The 20,840-nt window shown below is 41.1% G+C and overlaps 1 protein-coding gene across 1 annotated transcript in view; it reads right to left on the bottom strand.

Annotated features, from left to right (window-relative positions):
- Nucleotides 1–20,101, bottom strand: part of LRMDA (leucine rich melanocyte differentiation associated) — a 635,497-nt gene extending 615,396 nt beyond the window's left edge. Inside the window, exon 1 of the mRNA XM_056113521.1 lies at nt 20,023–20,101. Within this exon, the coding sequence (XP_055969496.1) occupies nt 20,023–20,078 (56 nt within the window). The 5' untranslated portion in view covers nt 20,079–20,101. The remainder of the gene's footprint in view (nt 1–20,022) is intronic.
- Between the last annotated feature and the right edge of the window lie 739 nt (nt 20,102–20,840).

The following is a 20,840-nucleotide window of genomic DNA, read 5'->3' as shown; positions in this document are numbered from 1 at the left end:
GATTGGGGACAGCCTCACATGCCACCCGTGTCTCCTCTGCTCATATCTGCTATGTGGCCAGAAAGAGCCATTGACTGAGTCGGGCAGGGGCATAGAAACTGGAAATTCTAGTTTCCAATCCCATCTCTTGGCTGAAATCTGTGAAGCCAAAGATACCCAATGCTATTCAAGACTAGGACCTATCTCTTTATTAAAAATGAAAACAAATTTTCTTTGTAAGAAAGGGAGCTTGGTTGAAGGCCACAGACCACTTTATCACTATTCGGTGTCAGCACAAGTGGCAAACACAACCTAATAAGAGGGGCCAGCTCACCTCCCGGTTCAGAGCAGAAAATGACACAGAGGTCATTCCATTAGTGATCGCAGCTGCTTCTAAATGAAACACATATAACCTGAATCCAATTAATGAAAGTATCAGGCAATCCTCACTGATGCAAATGCTGAATGAACCTTGCTCATTCACCAGCTTCATGCTGCACTATAGTTCAATGTCTCAAAAGCACACGCTAATTCCTGAATGAAGAAAATTATGACTCAGCATTTCATTTTTGATTTCCGGCAACTTGGCATTTGTCATGACCTGAGCTGTATAATGCTCACTTCCTGGACTTCAGCTGCTTCTGTAAGGAGTGAGCAATGCTGTCGCAACATAATCCAAACTCATTCTTATACCCGTCACCCACAGATTTCTGGGGTTTTCATTGATTTACACACACGAAACCAACTGCAAATGCTTGGAAGTAGAAACATTGATGATGTAGGGTTCTTAATTCTTCTTGGTGGCACTCAGCTTCCTAAAATTACATAGGTTTTAAACAGAACACTTTCACAAACTTTCCTGTGGTTTTACTTCTTTCTCTTCCCACTTTCTTTATTCTTTTTATTCATTCATCATTCTTTTTATGCATCTGTATATTTATTGCTTTAACTTTCACAATAGCTGGAAATACATTCTAGTTGTCACCACTTGGAAGAAGATAGTACTGCTGGCTTCTAATGAGAAGCTAGAGAAGCTGTTAAATAGCTTACAGTGCACACTACAGCCCCTTTATAAAAGAACTCTCTGAGTCTCAGTTCAATGAATACCTGAGTACCTTGATGAGTACTATGAGTATCATGACTGAGAAAGTCTGCTCTAAAGTTGATTCATTTCCCTCTACATTAATTTAAAGTGGGATTCTATGCAGCTATCACAGGAACTATCAGGGTCAATGGTCTTAAATATAAAATGTCCAGAATCACATTGTCACTGTCACTGTCCTCCCGTTGTTCATCGATTTGCTCGGGCGGGCCCAGTAATGTCTCCATTGGATACCTTGTTGTTACTGTGTTTGGCATATCGAATAGATCACAGGTAGCTTGCCAGGCTCTGCCGTGCGGGCGAGATATTCTCGGTAGCTTGCCGGGCTCTCTGAGGGGGTGGAGGAATCGAACTCTGGTGGGCCATGTTGGCTGCGTGCAAGGCAAACGCCCTACAGCTGTGCTATTGCTCCAGAATTACATATTGAGTATATTCAGAGAAACATGTCTAGTGGAAGTAAAATAATATCAAGTTTTAGCTAGATATAGAGCCTGCTGAAATCTGAGTCTGATGACCACTCTGTTTACAAATGAGAAAATTACAGTAGAGAAGCATAAAATGGTTTTAGGTGTGAAAATCAAGGAAAATGCAGCTGATTCTTTAGACCGTCTTTCATGAACCATATCCAGCAGTATACTATGCCAAGATGAAGGTTTTCTAAGCTCACACAAGAGAGCAATATTATCTAGCTGAACAAAATTCAAGGTTTTTTTTTTGTTGTTGTTGTTTGTTTGGTACACTGGGTGGTGGTTAGGGATCACTCCAGGTAGTCTTATGGGGTGCCAAGGATTGAACCCAAATTGGCCATATGTGAGGCAAGTGTCCTACTATAATTGTAACTGTACTAATGCTCTGCCCCCTCAAGGCTTTCTTGTTGTCAAATTTCTTGGAAAGTTATTTCACAAGAATTCCAATATCAACTTACCTCCCCCCATTAGGAAGGAGATACATATACCTCCCGCATTGCATCTTTTGCAACAGAATGCATCTTTTTCCCCCTTATGCAACATCTAGTCACCCTTGATGTTCTATGGGGTAGAGATTCACAGCTTGAATAAGAGTCTGAAATGATGAAAATATTTAAAATATTATTTTTGTCAAAGAATTTGAGAGTCTTAAGGACTTCCATTGAGAAAGTATCCATACCTCAGAAGGAAAGCAAAACCTTCAATTTAAAACAAAGCAAAACAAAACAAAACACTGTAGTTTGCTAAATAGTAGATGCTCAGAATTTATTTATACCAAATCATGGCTCTCTCTCCTATCTCTTAGACCCTCTAAGATAACTGACTCCAGAAATGATTAGAGTTCATGTGTTCAAACAATCCTATTACTTAATTCCCTAGAAAATAAAAAAGTACTCTTAAATAAAAATGCTGTCTAGAAACGTGTACAGCACATATTGGATACGAGGGTCTTCTTGCCATGTACATTCTGTCATTCAGCTTCTGACACATAAAGCAACACAGGGGTTTGGTTTTCCATCTTCTCTCTGCCCTTCTGTCAGTAACTCTTCACAGTCCCGTCCACCTCCATCGATCACATCTTCCTTCGCCAGGCCTTTGCCTACCAATAACACACATCTTTCTTCTGATAAGAGAACACTGGAAGCACCTTCCACCAACCCACCCAATCCCCAAGACTGACTCAGCCCCAAGTTCTGTGAAAGCTTGTGGTCAGCTCTGGTCAACCACAGACACCAAGATCGTTTCAGGGAGAGAAGGGGAGATGACCCACACAAACCTGGTAAGATCCAGTCTGGGGTTTGGTAGAAGAGTCAGAACAAAGGAATCTTTCTCTTATTCCTAAAGTTGCTTGCAAGTTTAATAAAGTGGAAAGCCTCTGGGGTTATCCAGCGACAGTTCTGCCTCCTTGAGGAGAAAATTATTAGCAGAAAAGTAGTGCCCTGAGGTGGAAGAAGAAAAATCCCAGCTACCTCCCTGCTGACCCCTTATCCTCACCCAAGAAACATGAGCCAACAAATTTCCCTTTTATGTTAATCTAAGCTGAAATTTATTAATAAAATATAAAACATGTTGAATATCATGATTGCTGTCTTTTAACACTCATTTCTTTCTCACCACTTAAAAGAATTCCTTCTTACTTTTCCTATTAACTTTCTTTCCCATTTTCCATTCTTCCTCCAAATTCTCCCTCAAAGTCAGAAAAAATAAATGCAAGGAAGGTTCTGCCAAACCCTTATATCTTGTCCCCTCAAACATGCTACCCTTTCTCCAACTTCCATTGCCAGACTTCTCCCATGCTTGAGGACGCAGAGGTGGGGCTGCAGAGAAGTGCTCACAGACAGAGTTTACACACTGAAGCTCTGCTTGCTCTGCTTGCATTCATACAAATAACTAGGAAAAAGCTTCTACATTTATACTGTGACATTGCTGATACTGCCTCAGGCATGGGCCTGGAGGACTTAAACACTCTATCTTCTGTGCTGAGGTCTACTGAGACAGATGCTTGGGTGGGCAGTGAAGAAAAGTCCACCACCCTACATCTTCAATGAGTTCCAACCTGGGGTTTGTTAACAGGCTAGAGGGAGTCAGTCAAGTTCCCCGGGACAAAATGTGTTCTCAGGAGCTGACCAGCACATTTTTTTAAAAAAAGTTTTTGAATCACCGTGAGATAGTTACAAGTTTTCATGTTTAGGTTACAATCACACCTATCCCTCCACCAGTGCACATTGCCCACCACCAATATTCCCAGTATATTCCCCCTTTCCCGCCCTCCCTCTGCCTCCATGGCAGACAATAGTCCCCATACTCTTTCTCTACTTTTGGGCATTATGGTTTGCAATGCAGATACTGAGAGGTTACCATGTTTGGTCCATTATCTACTTTCAGCACACATCTCCCATCCCGACCGGTTCCTCCAGCCATCATTTGCTTAGTGATCCCTTCTCTATTCCAGCTCCCTTCTCCCCTTTGCTCATGAGGCAGACTTCCAGCTATAGAGCAATCTTCCTGTCCCATGTATCTACTATCCTTAGGTAACAGCATCATGCTATGATGTTTTATACTCCACATAGAGGAAAATGTAGGCAAAACTCTCCATGACCAGCACATCTTGTGCCTTCAGTGTAACCTGTGTAGGGAGGGTTCTGTGGGCGCACCATGGCAGCCCTTAGCCTGGCTGTAGAGACACATTTGCCTGAGGTAGGCTGGCACATTCCCTTGATTCCCCCCCCCCCACAGGGACACAGTCAGAGGGGACAAACCCAGGATACTCCTGTCCAAGCTGCATGACCCAAGTGTCCTTCTTGCCTCTGGGCCTGCAGTCAGGTCAGGTGCCTTTAAATCACAACCACTCACATGGCTGCTTTTCTCAGCAGGCTGGCAGGCCTTCCCGACCCCTGCGGGGAGCACACTTGGTGGAGAATCTGTGTCCTTAACTCTTCCTCCTCTACAGACCAGGCCACTGCCAGGAAGCCTCTACCAAGGTCGGTGCTCTTGTCCTTTTCTCCATTAAACACTGGCCTGGACCTCACATCTGGAGTGGGGAGGTAAGGCATAGATCCCAGGGAAAGCCAAGCCACCACCCCCTGCAGTCTGGCTGTGAGCACTTATTCAGTCACAGATTCCACACTGACTGTCCTCTTACTGCAAGGTGATGAGCTCAGCAAGAACCCAACTAAATCCTGCCTTAACTACACGCTGACACCGACATTTCCATTGACCTCATGATGTACACTTAGTGCTCAGCAAGGTTCAGCACTGCCTGACCCACTCCTTGCGTGAAAAGCAACACATAGTGATAAGAAAAAACTTAGGGAAAAAGCTTTGAGCACATCTTTCTATGCAGTGTATCATACACAATATACATGTAATAAATACATGTGTATACCTGTATGTGCATATATACACAAACATGGCTTATACCTATGGCCACCATTGGGCAGCCCAATTATAAATGGTACTAGAAAGCTGTTTAGGTGAGTGAGGTGTGGGCAAGAACTACTTCTCATCAACAAATAGTTTTAATTGCTTGCTGCTAAAATTGGATAGCAAACTACAGAAAGGAATAAAAGGAGCTACACCCAGTGGCAGTATTCTTGTTCTCTGCCATATGGGAGAATGTGATAAGCCATTTCCACAGTCCACTGTAGGGTTAATCCATGTACTAGATAAGTACACCCTGCTTCCAAACCTAAGTTCAAGCCACCCAACCAGAAGATGGCTCAGTGAATTAAGGTCCTAGCCTGGCAAGTGCAATTATAACTCCAGTGCCACCTACACACACTGAGGCAATCCCAATTCTGACAGCCCTGTTAGGAATCCACAGCCTGAGATCCTGAGCTTAATGCCAGGTATTATACATGTGTCAAGGTGATCCTGATTATCCCAAGATCTGAAGTCCCAGCAAAGGTGGAGAGGGTGTGGAGTGTGAAAAGGAGTAGTGAACTAGGGTTATCACTTCATTTTTAGAGTAGATATAAAAATTATACACAGTTAAAAGAAAATTTAAGAACCGAGAAAGAGTTTCTACCAATTTACAAGGAATCTGGGGGCTCAGACGATGTGAATAACCCAAATATAATAACCCAGAGTGGAGAAGAGACTCTGCAGAGTTATACAGGTTCCTAGGATGGTTAACACAATAACTTGCCACATATAACAGAAATTCAAAGGTATATGGGATCACCCAAGGATAAGTGAGGAAAAAACAAAGCTCATTCAGTCTGTTATCAGAAGTGCCATAATGAATTCTCTTCTCTTATAATTCTGAATTTTTATGCAATTCTGACTCACTAAAAATATGTGTTGTTCATAGAAAGTCTTCAGTAAAATTATTAACATCCTAGGGATAAGGAGATATTAATAGATTATTTAAGGGTGACTTTGCCTAGCATAAGAGTGCTAGGTATTTAAGGATATTTAACAGCTTTTCCATAGTAAAAAAGGAAAGAAAGAAAGAAAGAAAAAAAGAAAGAAGAAAGGAAGGAAGGAAGGAAGGAAGGAGGAAAGAAAGAAAGAAAGAAAGAAAGAGAGAGAGAGAGAAAGAAAGAAAGAAAGAAAGAAAGAAAGAAAGAAAGAAAGAAAGAAAGAAAACAAGGGGGAGCACAGATATATGTATGGTTTTATGTAAAACAATTTAATGCTCTTCAAACTTTACCTGTACTCACTGGCCATATCCTGATAATGTGAGGAAGGAACTGGTGAATATTTATCTTTTTATTACCACCTAATACATCCTAAAAGGCAAAAGGTCTGTGAATAATATCTTCTAATCAATACCAAAGAAACCATTCTAGAAGAGTAACTGTAGGATCTGAAAAACTGAATTTTTAATGTATTATTTCAGTAGCACTGTCACTGTAGCACTGTTCTCCCATTGTTCATCGATTTGCTCAAGTGGGCACCAGTAATGTCACCATTGTGAGACTTGTTACTGTTTTTGGCATGCCCCATATGCCACAGGGAGCTTGCCAGGCTCTGCTGTGCAGACGGGATATCCTCGGTAGCTTTCAGGGCTCTTTGAGAAGGATGGAAGAATCGAACCCGGGTCAGCCGTGTGCAAGCAAACGCCCTACCAATTGTACTATTGCTCCAACCCATTATTTCAGTTGATAAAGAAAAGAGTTTTTTGTGACAAATTGATAGCAAGAACTATGACCACAAAAACACTTCTATATGTTGTGTCATATATGATGTATATATATAGTAAAGTTCAATAAATCTTAGGTGAATAAATGGTATTATCCAGAAACTATATCTTCTATTTATCAGATTAGTGATCTTCAATGACTAAACAGAAAATCAACATGGAAGATCTGATGAGACCAGGAATTATTCTTTACAAAAGTAAAAATAAAATAATCATAAAATTAAAAACCTAAAAGTAAAACTCTTTAATATATAATGTATAACTTGCAACTTTAGAACTTGCCAACACTAGTGGCACCCATGGATGAAAAGCTTGATGTTTATAATTAGAACACTAAGCTGGGTTTCCAACTCATGCATATAGCTTCATATATGCCTGGGAATGTATATATTCAGTAAATACATAGAGTATATAGAATATTATATGATTATATATCAGAGTAATCTATGGATTTCATCGGTTACATTTTATCAATGGGTTAATATTAATAATAGCATTGCCTCATTTAGCTCTGTTGTGAAGTAACGTTTATTCCTTCCCTCAATGGTCTGAGAAGATAAGAAAGAGGCAAAAAATGAGAAATGTTTGAAAAGTAGAAAAGCGAAATTCAATGGATCAGAAGGTACAATTTTTAGGAAGAGTCAAAAGGAAAATAATTCTTGCAGGGTGTACTAAGACATCAGTTGCTTTATGACATCACAAGAGTAAAACATTGAGCCTCCAGTTCCAAAGATAAAGAAGAGAGAGAAAGATGAATGCCCCTTGATCCCAGCATCATACTTCTCATGTTCAGGTCACACTTAGCCAGAAATGCATGTGACACACCATTATAGCCCAAACAACAACAACAAAAATCTATCAAATCTAGAAGGCCTACCAATCCTCAGCATTGTAATTCATTGTTCAATTCTTAGGGGGCCTTTTGTTCCCTTCAAATCTGAAATGCCTCTGGAAAGTGATTCATAAGCCCCACATAATTAAATGATTGCTCATGTTGTGCCAGACACTGGGCTGGGGACTGAAAGGGCAGTAATGGAGCTCAGGTTCTTAAGTATCATGCAACTTAAGATGTGTGATACTTAAGCATTTTAGCACCATCTTATTGTTCCAACTTAATTAGGGCTCCATGATTAGAGAAATATACAGATCTTACAGTATGACTCAATACATATTAAAGGATTCACCACCATCTCGCCCCAATTACATGCAGGACAGGCTGACAAGGCTAATGAAGTTTTTCCTGCCTGAAATCTCCAGGTCTATTCAAAAAAGACTTGCCAAAGAGACGTAGAATATTAATTAGTACATTAGTGTCCTTTTTCATAGATTTTCTCATTAAGCTAGAAGCTATCATCTACTCTACCCTACAGGATTATGGCTGGTTAATAAGACAATAGGTTAGGCTTACTGGCCACTCACAAAATGGCCAGCATGTGCACTAGTTGACCACTGGGGTATAGAGAAAGAAATGGAAGAAGAATCAGAAGGTCTTGAGCAAGAGAGTAATTGAATCGATTCTGGACAGACAAAAGGCTTAGAGAACACCAAAAGGGAGATAAGGTAGAGATTTCATTCAACAGGGCTTTGAAGCTGGTTTATATGAACCACTGGGTAATTTACTTATCCTATCCCAGACTATACTCACATCTGTAGAGTTAAAAAAAACACATAGGTTACAAGAGTTGGAGAACTTGCAATTGATATCTTTAAAGTAAACCCATCATATTTGGTATTATGTACAACACAAACCTACTATACTCTAAGCAATGTCATTATCATATATGGAACTACTTTAAACTACAAGTAGCTAGATCTAAGACTAGATCTAAGACTCATCCTCTTTGGTAGCCAACCTCATCCCCCTAATCATCAGTCACATGTATAACCCTCAATATAAGCTCCATTCAAGAGTTATTTCTTATAATTAATAGACATAGTAATAGAAGTAGCCATATAAAAAACAGCGATGACAATAATAAGAGCAACATTAACAGCAACAGTAATACCAAGAAACATTTATGAGAAAATTGTCCATTCTGAGAACTATTCTAGGAGTTTCACAAGTACTAAGTCATTTGTACCTTTCAATAACTCTATGAAGTGGCCAGTATTATTATCGTTTTAAAGAGAGGAATACCAGGTATTGAATAGCCAAGGTCACCTGGCCAATAAAGGACATACCAAAGATCCAAATTCAGACCACCTGGTTCCACAGTCACACACAACCACTAAAGTTACTGTCCTTCTCATCTCTGTACGTGTAGCACTTTAGCACTGTCCTCCCATTGTTCATCGAGTTGCTCGAGTGGGCACCAGTAACATCTCCATTGTGAGACTTCTTGTTACTGTTTTTGGCATATCGAATACATCACGGGTAGCTTGCCAGACTCTGCCATACGGGCGGGGTACTCTTGGTAGCTTGCAGGGTCTCTGAGAGGGATAGAGAAATATAACCTGGGTCGGCCGTGTGCAAGGCAAACACCCTACCTGCTGTGCTACTCCTATGTCACAGATCACAGATCATCCTGTTATTCATCAATTGCCTCGAGCAGGCCCCAGTAACGTCTCCTTCATCCTAGCCCTGAGATTATATTCAAGGCTCTTTAGGAGAATGAGACCCATCATTGTTACTGGTATTTGGCATATTGGGTACGCCACGGGGAGTTTGCCAGACTCTGCCGCCTACTGGAATTTGGAATTGTGTGACCCCCGCCTACTGGAATTTGGAATTGGATTTACTCCTATGTAAATCTTTTTAAAAAAAGATTTTAATTTCATTTTTTAAAACATTATATAACATATGATTCCCTACAAAATCCTGGATTTGACATTCTTGTTAAGAAAGATTCTCAGGTACATATAAATTAGAATATTTAAACAAAAAATCATCATTTTTAGGAATAAATGTAAGGAAAAAATTGTTCTAGGGACCTGAGGGTCCCTTTTACCTCATGTCACATAAACTATGGGCCAGAACTTAGAGTATGCAGATAGTTCCTACCCCAACAACCATTCTCTACCACCACTTCCGTGAAATAACCTACATTTCATCTGACATGTAGCAGCCAAGCTGAAAGATTATGATTTCTTTTCAGGTATCTGTGGCTCTGTGACTAAGTTTTGGCCAGTGATATGTAAAGGATGTGTTATTGGGGACTTCTAAGAAGTTTCCTCAAAAGAAAATGGAACTGTTTTTTGTTACTTTCCCTCCTTTATCATTCTTAAAATGAATACATGGTGATAAAAGCAGAAGTCATCATCCTGAGTTAGGACAAAATATGCTAAGAATGTCAGAGTTCCAAAGAGAAAGAACCAGGATCCCTCATGAAACTTGCACTAACTCTGTATTACATATCTTCATATTTCTTTATAAGAAAGAAATGAGCTTTTCTGTTGCATGCAAGTGAAGCTCATTCTAATGACTATACACACAATTCATCTCTTATTCTGACATCACTTTCCAAATCAAAATCTAACCAGAAAACCTTCCCCAGGAAAATCTGTCCCCTAAGTAATCAAAGAACTAAACAAGTTCTGGGACAACAGTACTACCATCTGTATTCCTTTATGAACCACTAGGTTTCAAGTGATTTGTAGACAAAATTCTACATAATCCTGCCAATAAACCTATATGATAAGAACCACTATAAGTCCATGTATACAAATGAGGCAATTGGGGCACAGAGAGGTATAAGAACCATAATCAGGTCTTACAGAGGCTGAAAACAAACAAAACACTGGGACCCTATAGGGTGAGTTCTCAATCCTAATGCTCTCTCCCCAAAATCAACTGGCCTCTAAGAGAAGTTGACTTCTTTATGGCACTAACACTTTCCCCAGCATATATCCCTGACCAGTTCCCCTGAACACTGATATTTCTAGAGATTAGTTCAAGTAGATCAGTTCAATCTAGAACAATTGTTCTAGAACAATCTAGAACTCTATTCTCTCTAGAGGTCAACCTCATGCCCCAATAGACCCTTTTTGTTATCATCACAACTCTCTACTTTAAATAGCACCAATGTCTAATGTCTAAGCATAAAGATTTGTTTACTGACTTACTTTGTAGCTGGAACAAATATTCAAAAATATGTCTAACAGAGATATGCAGAAAGTCTTTGCTTCTTGCCCTTCAGGAATTTCATGCAGATCCCCAGATGCCCTGGATAGACAGGGCGTGTGGACGCCATGGCACATGCATCCACTACAGAGTTAATTTGTATTTCCAAGGCCTGGCACACGTTCAGTCAAAAACCTGGCTGAGTGCCTGTTGTTTACTGAAGCTGGGGAAGAAGCATCTGCAACATTACGAAAAGCATATTGTAAAAGGCAACACATGCAAATTAAACCTCTTGAGCTATGAGTAAATTGCTGGGAAAATTTATAACTCATTTAATAAAACTTGAAGTAAATACATAGCCAGGCTCTCAGGGAAAACAAAATATTTCCCACAATTCTCTCTTCTTAAATTTTTTCTATAAAGAACCATTGAACCAGACGGCTCTATCAAGTATAAAGTATAAATAGCAGTTGCATGGTAAGCAAAACCCATTTTGGGTTGTGGGGCATTTAATATCCACACCCACACCCATATCTTCTTCTCTAGGGTGTATTTGACAATGTCTAGTCCAAGAACATTTCCACAGTAATCCATGCTTGCACTCACCCAACAAGACCCCATCAGGCATCTTCTGTTCATTCATATCATTCACAATACAAGTATGTATTAAGTGCATACTGAAGAGGCACTGTACTTTGGTGATTAAAAACATAAGCTCTGAACTACTGCCATCAGGTTTTGAATCCAGGTTCTACCACTTACTAGCACTGTGACTTTGGGCCACTACATAAATCCTCTGAATCTCCTCACCTATAAAATAGAACTGCTGGAATATCCATGTCCTGTGTCATTGTGAAAACTGAACAATGCCTGGAAGATAGTGAAACTTTAATATACATTAGTTGGCTATTACTTATTAGTTGGCATTTGCGGCCAGTCACCCTGAGCTTAGATGCAGACTCAAACACAGCTGAGAAGGATCTCTTTCATGAAGCTACTTGGGCAAGAAGACAATACACATGTTAGAAAATGAAGATAACACCTTTTCAGAGAGTAACAGATGCTCTAAAGAAAAGGCAATATTGTAACGGGGTAGGGAGTGAGTGGCAGTTGGGAGTAAGGGCTACTTCACTTACAGATATCAGAGAGTTTCTTTGAGGAAGTGACATTCCAGCTAAGACCTGAAACATAGGGGCTAACCAAATAAATCAAGAATGTCCCAGACAACAGGCTCTTACTGATTTATTTTCTGGTCATTCTATTTACTACTTTTTAAAAAAATATATAGTTACTGAATCACTGTGAGAACAGGTACAAAGCTTTCAGATTTAAGTCTTAGTTATACAATGATCAAACACCCATCCCTTCACCAGTGCATATTTTCCACCACCAAGAACCCCAATATACCCTCCATCCCACCCCTCCCCATGCCTGTGAGGCAGATGATTTCCACTTAACTCTCTCCCTACTTTGATTACATTCATTATTTTGACAAATGATACACCATTATTATTTGGAATTTCCCCCCAGCAATCAGACCTGCTGAAAAGGCATTGAGAAATAATTTGTTATCTATTGCTGGTTATGAAGACCATATGATGTCACGCGGCCACAAGAGGGGCCGCACAATTTTGGATTACTGATATTTTACTAATTAAGTTTGGAGGGATTTCTGTCAAAAGCCGCATAGTTCTGAGATTGGTTTGTGTGCCTCTGGGGCCATGGCCGTGCCAGAGAGCTGCTCGTGGGGGGCAACTCGTGGTCTCGGTGGGGCGGGAAGGATGTGCCAGTTCTGCCCCCCATCCATGAGGCCACAGTTGCCCCATCACCACCAGTTCATACCTGGCTGTCCAGTAAGCTCTGAGGTGGCAGCCACCCTGCCACTGGGTTGGGGGGAAGGTGGAAGAGACAGACACCCTTTCCATCCCAGGCAGAGACACAGCACTGTAGCTTAATGCATAGTCCATTCACATTTCTGCCTAAAGCTGGTGGTTTCCAAATTCGGTCCATGTGCCTGTGTGGCCATGGCCATGCTGGAGAGCTGCTCGTGGGGGCTATTTACTATTTCTTAAAGTTTTGTTGAAACAAGGAATATAAAGTAAATTTTTTACGTGCCAAAGGTGGCAGGTTGGGGATGGAAGGAAAAACGAGGACATTGGTGGAAGGAAGGAACACTGGTGGGATTAGGACACTCAATGCCTGAAACAACTATATAATGAACAACTCTGCAAATCATGGTGTTTTTAATAAAAAGTAAATATAAAAAAATGTTTCAGGCATAATGAATAACTTGTTAAAGACTCTAAGACAACACAAACCAAAAAAATAGAATGCATTTTCTTAAAAGCACAACATAAGGATGGCAAAGTTGGCAGGGTTAGAGTTCCCAAGATCAGAATAGATTACAAGATAAACTGAGAAAGACCAGCAAGGCCAGATCATATCAACCCCTGCATGGGCTTTGGATCTTATACACCAGTGCACCAGGCAACCATTGAAGGGATTCAAAACAAGAACATAGCACATTCTGATGGAAAAATTAAGACATCTACTCAGGCTGCCCATGTGAAAAATAGACTATAGGGAGACAAGAAGGAAAAAAGAAGAATGGGCTGGTGTAGGACAACATTGCCACAAGGAGCTCAGGTTTATTGGGTAACACCCATCACAGTGCTCCCATTCCTCTGTTTATCTATAAACTCTTCTTTGTGCTCTCCTCCCCAGCCAGTTAATCACCTTTTCTCCCTAATCAGATTCTGTTAGCTTATAAGATCAGATCCTTCTAAGGACTTGTATTTTATTGTATTGAACTTGTATGTCTTTTAATAGTGTACCTTAAAGCAATGTCCTTTCTGTATGGCCACAGGAAGACAGTTAACATTACTTGGGAGTTGATTGACTCCGAATAATATTTACTCCTGGGCATCTGCTTGCTTGACTCAGTTGCCCCTAGTTCCTAGCACCCCAAAAGCAGGATCCCAACGAGGGACTGAATGAACCTAGGACAAGCTGTGAGTTACCCTGGCATAGAAATGAGCCAGGTCAAAGTGTCACTATACTCAACTATAAATTGAGGCCATGATCATGGACAAATGCTGTCATGATCCAAAAGTAAGTAACGGCAAGACTAGGACCCTGCTGGGGCTAGGAAGGCTAACCTGGCCTGAGGGCTGCAGAATATATAATGAGATGTCCTCAGGCAGAACGAAACTTTAAGTTTATATCTCTTACTGTGCTCATACAGAATGGCATTGCTAGAAACATTGGAAGTAGATTTACTACAACTATTTAAGTAGATTACTATCTGAGGAAATAACACACCCTTGTTGGGATCCCACCCTTGAGCAGATATCCTAGTAATCTGGAATAATCTTTTTAGATGAGATTTTATCCTTGAGTTAATCTCCTCTAGAAATGGTCTTACCTCTCTTTGCTGATTTATTAATGTTCAACCCACCTTTGTGTCACCACCCTACGTGATTGCTATATAAACTAAGACTGTAAGCTCGGAGGGGGCTTGGGGCTCAAGAGAGCAGAGAGAAGGCTCAGGTTGAGGAGGAGTCTGAGGCTCAGACTCAGGCTCAAGCTCGGGCTTGGGCTTGAGCTCGAGAGAGCAGAGACTGAGGCTCAGGCAGAGGCGCGGGCTCCAGTGGGCAGAGTCAGAAGGGGAGTGAAGATTGGAATAAACAACAACTGATACTGACCAGTGTGGCCCTTGTTCATTCCTTCACCTACCCATCGCCTTCAACCTCCTCCGGGTGGGGGAAGCGGCACGAGACTACCAAACCCGGGCAGTGGGAGAGACAGAGCCCTGCCGGACCTTTTGAAAACACACAGGCGGGAGTGATAGCACAGTGGGTAGGGCGTTTGCCTTGCACACGGTTGACCCAGGTTTGATTCCCAACATCCCATATAGTCCCCCAAGCACCTCCAGAAGTAATTTCTTAGTGCAAGAGCCAGAAGTAAGTAACCCTTGTGCTTTTCCGGGTGTGTCCCAAAAAAGAAAAAAAAAAAAGGCTGTGGTTGGCCAGCAAAATGTCTAGTGGGTTGGCCCAGGTTGTCAGGAGGTTGGGGAAATATTTCAGGAGTAGAGATAACAAGACATTGTGATAGAATGAAGGTATATATGGGGGATAGGGATGAAGGGGAAAGGAAAGAAATCAACAATGATTACATTTGGAGAGGCCTGGCTTGTTTATCAGCCTGTGATAAGACTTTGCAGAAAACTAAAGTGCCATGTTTTCTATTTCTAAAGAGTAACAGAACAGTTGAACATGAATGAAACTGAACCAACAGAAAATGCATGAGAGTCCAACTTTCGAAGAATGTGAACAGAGGAATTTTAATGGAGGTCACAGAAACAGGTACCTAATCTGGCCATAAAAGATGAAGCCATTGGCATTCCATGAAGAGAGAATTGCCTGAACACACATGTGGAGGAGGAAAGTCCACTCCAAAAACACAAGAAAATCGATGAATGAGATCTTAAACAATAGCTTTCCAGCCAATTATCAATTTTCTAAATAAAACAGAAACTTAAGGACAGAGGGCTGAAGGGAAAAGTAAAGAGGAAAGCAATGGACTCCTTCTTGATTGGCTCCTCTTGTTTCCAACTCTGAAGAATGGGCTAGGAAGTCCTTGGAAACCACTATCAACATAGAGACACCTAAGTAAATGAGGCAGTGTTTGAATATTCAAGAGACAAATTAAGTAAGCCAGTCCTGGGTTCCCATCTCAGCTTAAACTTTTATTGGCTATTTGACATTGGGCACAATACTTGTCTTCTCCAGTACTCAGTGTCTATAAAATAAAAAATAGTGGCATCCAATGTGCAGAATTGAAGGAACTAACACTCTTAAAGTTTAGCACAGTGTCTGCCTTGAAATAAAATTTCTCATAAATTTTATTTAGAGAAATGATGTTTTCATCTATAGAATCATTTAAATCTTCCCACATAGCTTATTTATATTTGATTATTGCCATTTAATTATCTGTCTTCCTCACTATCTGTAAAATATCCAAATGAACTCTTTTGGATTTAATTATCTGTCTTCTTCACTATCTGCAAAACATCCAGATGAACTCTTTTGGGCTTCTCTTTACTACCAGAACTTATATATGGTACCTCATATTAATAATAAAACTGTAATTACTATTATTATGACAGTCAATATTTACTGGGAGCTCACCATATTTTGCTGCTATTAAATCTTAGAAAACCATAATAAGATAGCAGTAAAAGTACAGAATACTTCATTTTTGTTTTGCTTTTTGTTGTTATTGCTGTTTTTTTTCTTTGGGATTTTGGGCCACAATGGCTATACTCAGGGTTTATTCGTGGCTCTGTGCAGAGATTATTCCTGGTGGAACTTATGGGATCGTTGACCAAACCCAGATCAGCTTCTTACAACACAAGGACCATAGCCACCCTACTCTCTTTACAGCCACAACAGAACTTTTTATTTTAATCTTGGCTGCACTGGTTCATTATTTGACTGTTAACACATCATGTAAGTTCTCTACGACTCAGTTTCTTCATCTGTAAAACAGGAAACAAATGGTCCAGAGAGCTAGATAGGCAAGTAGTAGCTTGCTTGCCTTACACACGACTGACCCAAGTTCAATCCCCAGTACCCTATAAAGTTCCCCAAATATCACTAGGAATGATCCCTAAGTGCAGAGCCAGGGGTACTCCCTGAGCACCTCTGGGTGTGACCTCTCTTCCCCCTCATCCTCCACAAAAGGGAACAAGAAGTTCTAACTACACCAACTTGTTATGAAGATTACATGAGTAAATAACTGTGAAGTTCTTAAAATGGGCTGGACCCTTAGTAAGGGCCATGACAGTGCCAACTATAATGATATCAGTCAAAACAATCTTATGTATCAAGGACTGCTGTTCTTCCATTTTACATACAAAGAAGCAAAGACACAGAGAAGTCCAGCAACTTCCTCCAAGGTCTCACTTCTATGAACAGAGGCAGAATTTGCATACAAAAAGAGTCAATCTCCAGAAAAATAGACACCTAAGAAAAATATTTTGGAAGAAAAAATGAGCATCATATTTTTGTGTATTGTACTTCACTTAAAGCTCTGGGCTGGACAGGAATGAGTTCCAGTCAGGGACTGCTGAGACAAGACTGTTTTCATCCTCCTTTCCAGTCTCCAGGGACAGGACACATTTGTGGGTGAGAGGAAGATATCGATGCTTGATACAAATTAGAAGAAGAAAACCAGAGAAAATGGTAAGACATGGATTGAAAGAAGAGACAAAATTGACCCCTTTAAAATTATTTGTAAAAAGAGACAAAATAAGCCCCGTTACGAAAAAAAATTTTAATACCTTTTTCTGCAAAAGTTGGCAAATAATCATTGAGTTCCCTCAAAACCTTGGTAGGGTACTCAGAATCAATAGGTAAATTGGGTAGGTCTCTAAGGAGAGCTAAGTCAAGCCAATATTTCAATATATTTGGGGACACTCTGGTTTCATTTACCTTTTGGTTTGGGGCACATTTATGGCAGTGCTCAGGAGCTACTCCCAGACCTATAGTCTAGGTTGCTTCCAGCCATCACTGGGAGACTAGGCAGCATCTGGGATCAAGTCTGACCCTCCTGACTGCATTGAATGTGCTCAGTCCCCTGAGCTGTTTCTCTGACCCACAGAGGCACACTGTGTGAACCTTCAATTGAGATTGCTTGATTAGAGAATTCTTTGTTCCCAATGCAGGTAGCCTTTTGTTTGTTTGTTGGGTTGGTTGGTTTTGGTTTTGTGGGCTACAACTGGTGGTGCTGGGGGATTATTTCTGGCTCTGTGTTCAGGGATCAATTCTAGTAGGGCTTGGGGAACCATGTGTGCTGCTGGTGATTTGAGCTCACCTTTGCAGCTTGCAACGCAACTGCCCAACCCATGTACTATCTCTCTGACCCATAGGTTGCCTTTCTGTACCATCCCTCACCACCTCTGATAACGTCATACTCATGATGCTGTAATTAGTTACCTTCTTAATCCAGGTTTCAACATGCTTCAAAGGATAAGGTCGCTGACAATTGCCACATTGCACTGGAAAAGACATTTGTGATATAGGAGTACTGTATCTGGCTTATGGTCTTGTGGCAACAATGCCACGTGGATCTTGCTTTCAAATCAGCCTTGTCACTTATTTACTGCATGTCTCAGGTAACTGACTACAATCATTTACTGAATCTGCACCCCTAAAACTGCATGACTAAAAATGGACTGAAAAACATCACTCTCTTGAAGGCTGTTAGAAAAGAAATGAGATAGGTAGGTAAAATACAGGGCCCTGGCATACAAGTACTCAAAAACCCCAGGAGCTATTGCTATTGTTGCTACAATGGTTTCATACTAAAAGGGCTTCCTCCTAACAGAATACTAATTGCTCTACAGTGTGGAGGGACCAAGAGGCAGAACACAGGAGGGTACAACTCTAATGGCAAAGATGTGCCATGATGCATGTTTCCAAACCCATACAGTGTCCAACTCCAGCAGTGAAGCCTGATGTCAACTACGGCCTCTGAGTGATTAAGATGTGTCAGCATAATTTCAGCAATTGTCACAAAGGTGCGATTCTAGAGAGACTATTGTTGATTCAGCAATTGTCACAAAGGTGTGACTCTGGAGAAGCTGCTGTGAGTGTGGAGAGTGGACAGGAAATATCTATCTTCCTCTCAATCTTGCTATATAACTGATAACTTAAGGAAGGAAAGGAGAGAGCAAGTAAGGGAGGGAGGAGAAAGGGAGGGAGGGAGAGAGGGAATAAAAGGAGAGACCAACAGACAGAGGCAGAGACTGAGAGAAAAATCTAAAACAAAAATCTTCCTCAGGGTAACACAGATGCCAGAGGAACTCAATCCAAGCCCGGGAAACAAAGTTTCTGGGAGAGAAATATTCAAAAAAGCCCCAGTCCTGCCCCTGGCAGGCTGCAGATGGCAACAGTGGAGATTCTGGGATCTTGGATTGAGGGGACTTTGTAAACTCCTGACAATTCTCAGGATAAAGGGAGGAGATGACTGCTTCTGATGCACTGCTCCAGGCCTCTCTCCAGTCTCTGGTATTTGGACATCACTCAGGCCCATCAGAATCCCCAGACTGCTGTCTGCTGACTGACAACAGAAAGAGAAATTCAGAGGTGTGAGGGAAATGACAGAGCTGTCACGGCAGCCTCAGAAACAACTCTTTTCTTCAAACATGGAAAGATAACAGGGAAAAAAAAACTCCTCAGACAGCTGCGATACCCTGTCATGGTGGCTGGGACAGGTTTGTCTCAAAAAGGCTGTGGGTGGATTTAAAATATGAGAAGGGGAAAACAGTCACCCCAAATTTTAATCTAAGTCCAGACATGGCCAGCAAAGAATTTGGGGACAAAATCCCTCCTTTGAGAAAATGTGAGTCAAGTAGTTTCCCTGAAAAGATGGGAAATTTTTTTCCCACCCTTTAAAAATATGTTTAAAAAATGAAACAAAACCAACAATAAATATAAAGACTCCCGAATCTCTTCCCTTTCATTGAGCCTAGTTCATGACCTCTGATATTAAATGCTTAAGTGGACTTTTGGGTCAGCTCAAACCATATTAGTCACTGTGATCTTCAGCCTTAGCTGTGTGATACAAGGCATCAAACTCACATGTTTGTCAAGCATTCAGAAAGCAGCCTAGGAAACATGCCGAAATCCTGTATCTCACTTTCCTTTCCTTGTCATCCAATATTTCTGCTAGTGCTGTAAGTCTAAAATGTCTTTTTTTCTTCTTTGTCTTCTTTTGCTTTAACAACCAAAACATAAAATTCTGACCATTGTGTGTGTGTGTGGAGGGGGGTTGGCGGGGAGTTGGGGTAGGAGGACATTTCTCTTAGAAATAAATCACTCTAGACTGACCAGCTCTGGCTGTCTCCACACCCAGCATCCCTTCACAACAGAGAAGCTATTATTGGTAAAGGAGATCACGTTTCAAAGACTCCTGTTTTTCTTGTTTTTCTGAGAACTCTAACTTTGCATTAACCATGAGAAGAAACAGATTTCCAGTCTCATTCACAGGTCAAGCACAGCCCAGAAAGAAATGCCTTTATTAAGATAATGCCCTGGAAAACAAAACAATAATTCTAATAGCAACTAAAAGAAGAAATCATAATAGACAGAAGGAAATTGCAGATTGGGTATTTTTTGGTCCAAGAGTCCAAGAGGACTGAACAGAGCAGAGCAAGAAACTTCATCCCAGCTTGTAAAACACTCCAGGAGAACCACAAACCTACACTAGACTGCTGATTGATGAAACACTTGGATTAGAAACCTGCTGCATGAAATACATTTTCCAGAGAGGAAAAGGAAGTCCTTGATGAGCCTGGTGAAAGAGTGATAAAAGCTTCACTCAGGGCTTCCACTTTAGGATCAGATTGTGGGAAACTTTCATTGAAACAACCCAACTGAGTCCATTAGCCATCCATCGGCACACACTACATAAACCCTTAACACCTCAGCTAAGAGATGGTCCATAATCACCCTGATTTCCTGCGAGAGGAGGGAGGGGAAGTGGCAAATGGGAAGGCTGACTGAAGTTACCCCAAGAACAAAAGACATTCTTCATTGGTGGGGTAAAAGAGGGAAGAAGAAACCATCCAGAAGGAGGAGGAAACAGACTGACTCAAATTGATGGCCCCCGCCCCCTTTTTTTAACCAGCATCTCTGCTATGGAAGTGTGGACTGCTGGACTACTGAACAGCCATTCTCTGAGTAGGAGGAAGGAAAATAATACTGGACCAAGTGGGAAAAGTCAGGATAGTCTTTTTAATGCATACTATCTGAATGGGCTGGAGCGATAGCACAGCGGGTAGGGCGTTCGCCTTACACGCGGCCAACATGGCCGACCCGAGTTCGATTCCTCCACCCCTCTCGGAGAGCCCGGCAAGCTACCCAGAGTATTCGATATGCCAGACACAGTAACAACAAAGTCTCCAATGGAGACGTTACTGGGCCCGCTCGAGCAAATCGACGATCAACGGGAGGGCCTTTACCTTTACCTTTACCTATCTGAATGACTGCCATCATAATCTCAGCTCTTATTACAGAAAAA

The sequence above is a fragment of the Sorex fumeus genome, unplaced genomic scaffold (assembly GCF_029834395.1).
Source record: "Sorex fumeus unplaced genomic scaffold, SorFum_2.1 ptg000020l, whole genome shotgun sequence".
NCBI lineage: Eukaryota > Metazoa > Chordata > Mammalia > Eulipotyphla > Soricidae > Sorex > Sorex fumeus.
This window is presented reverse-complemented; position numbering and strand designations above follow the sequence as displayed.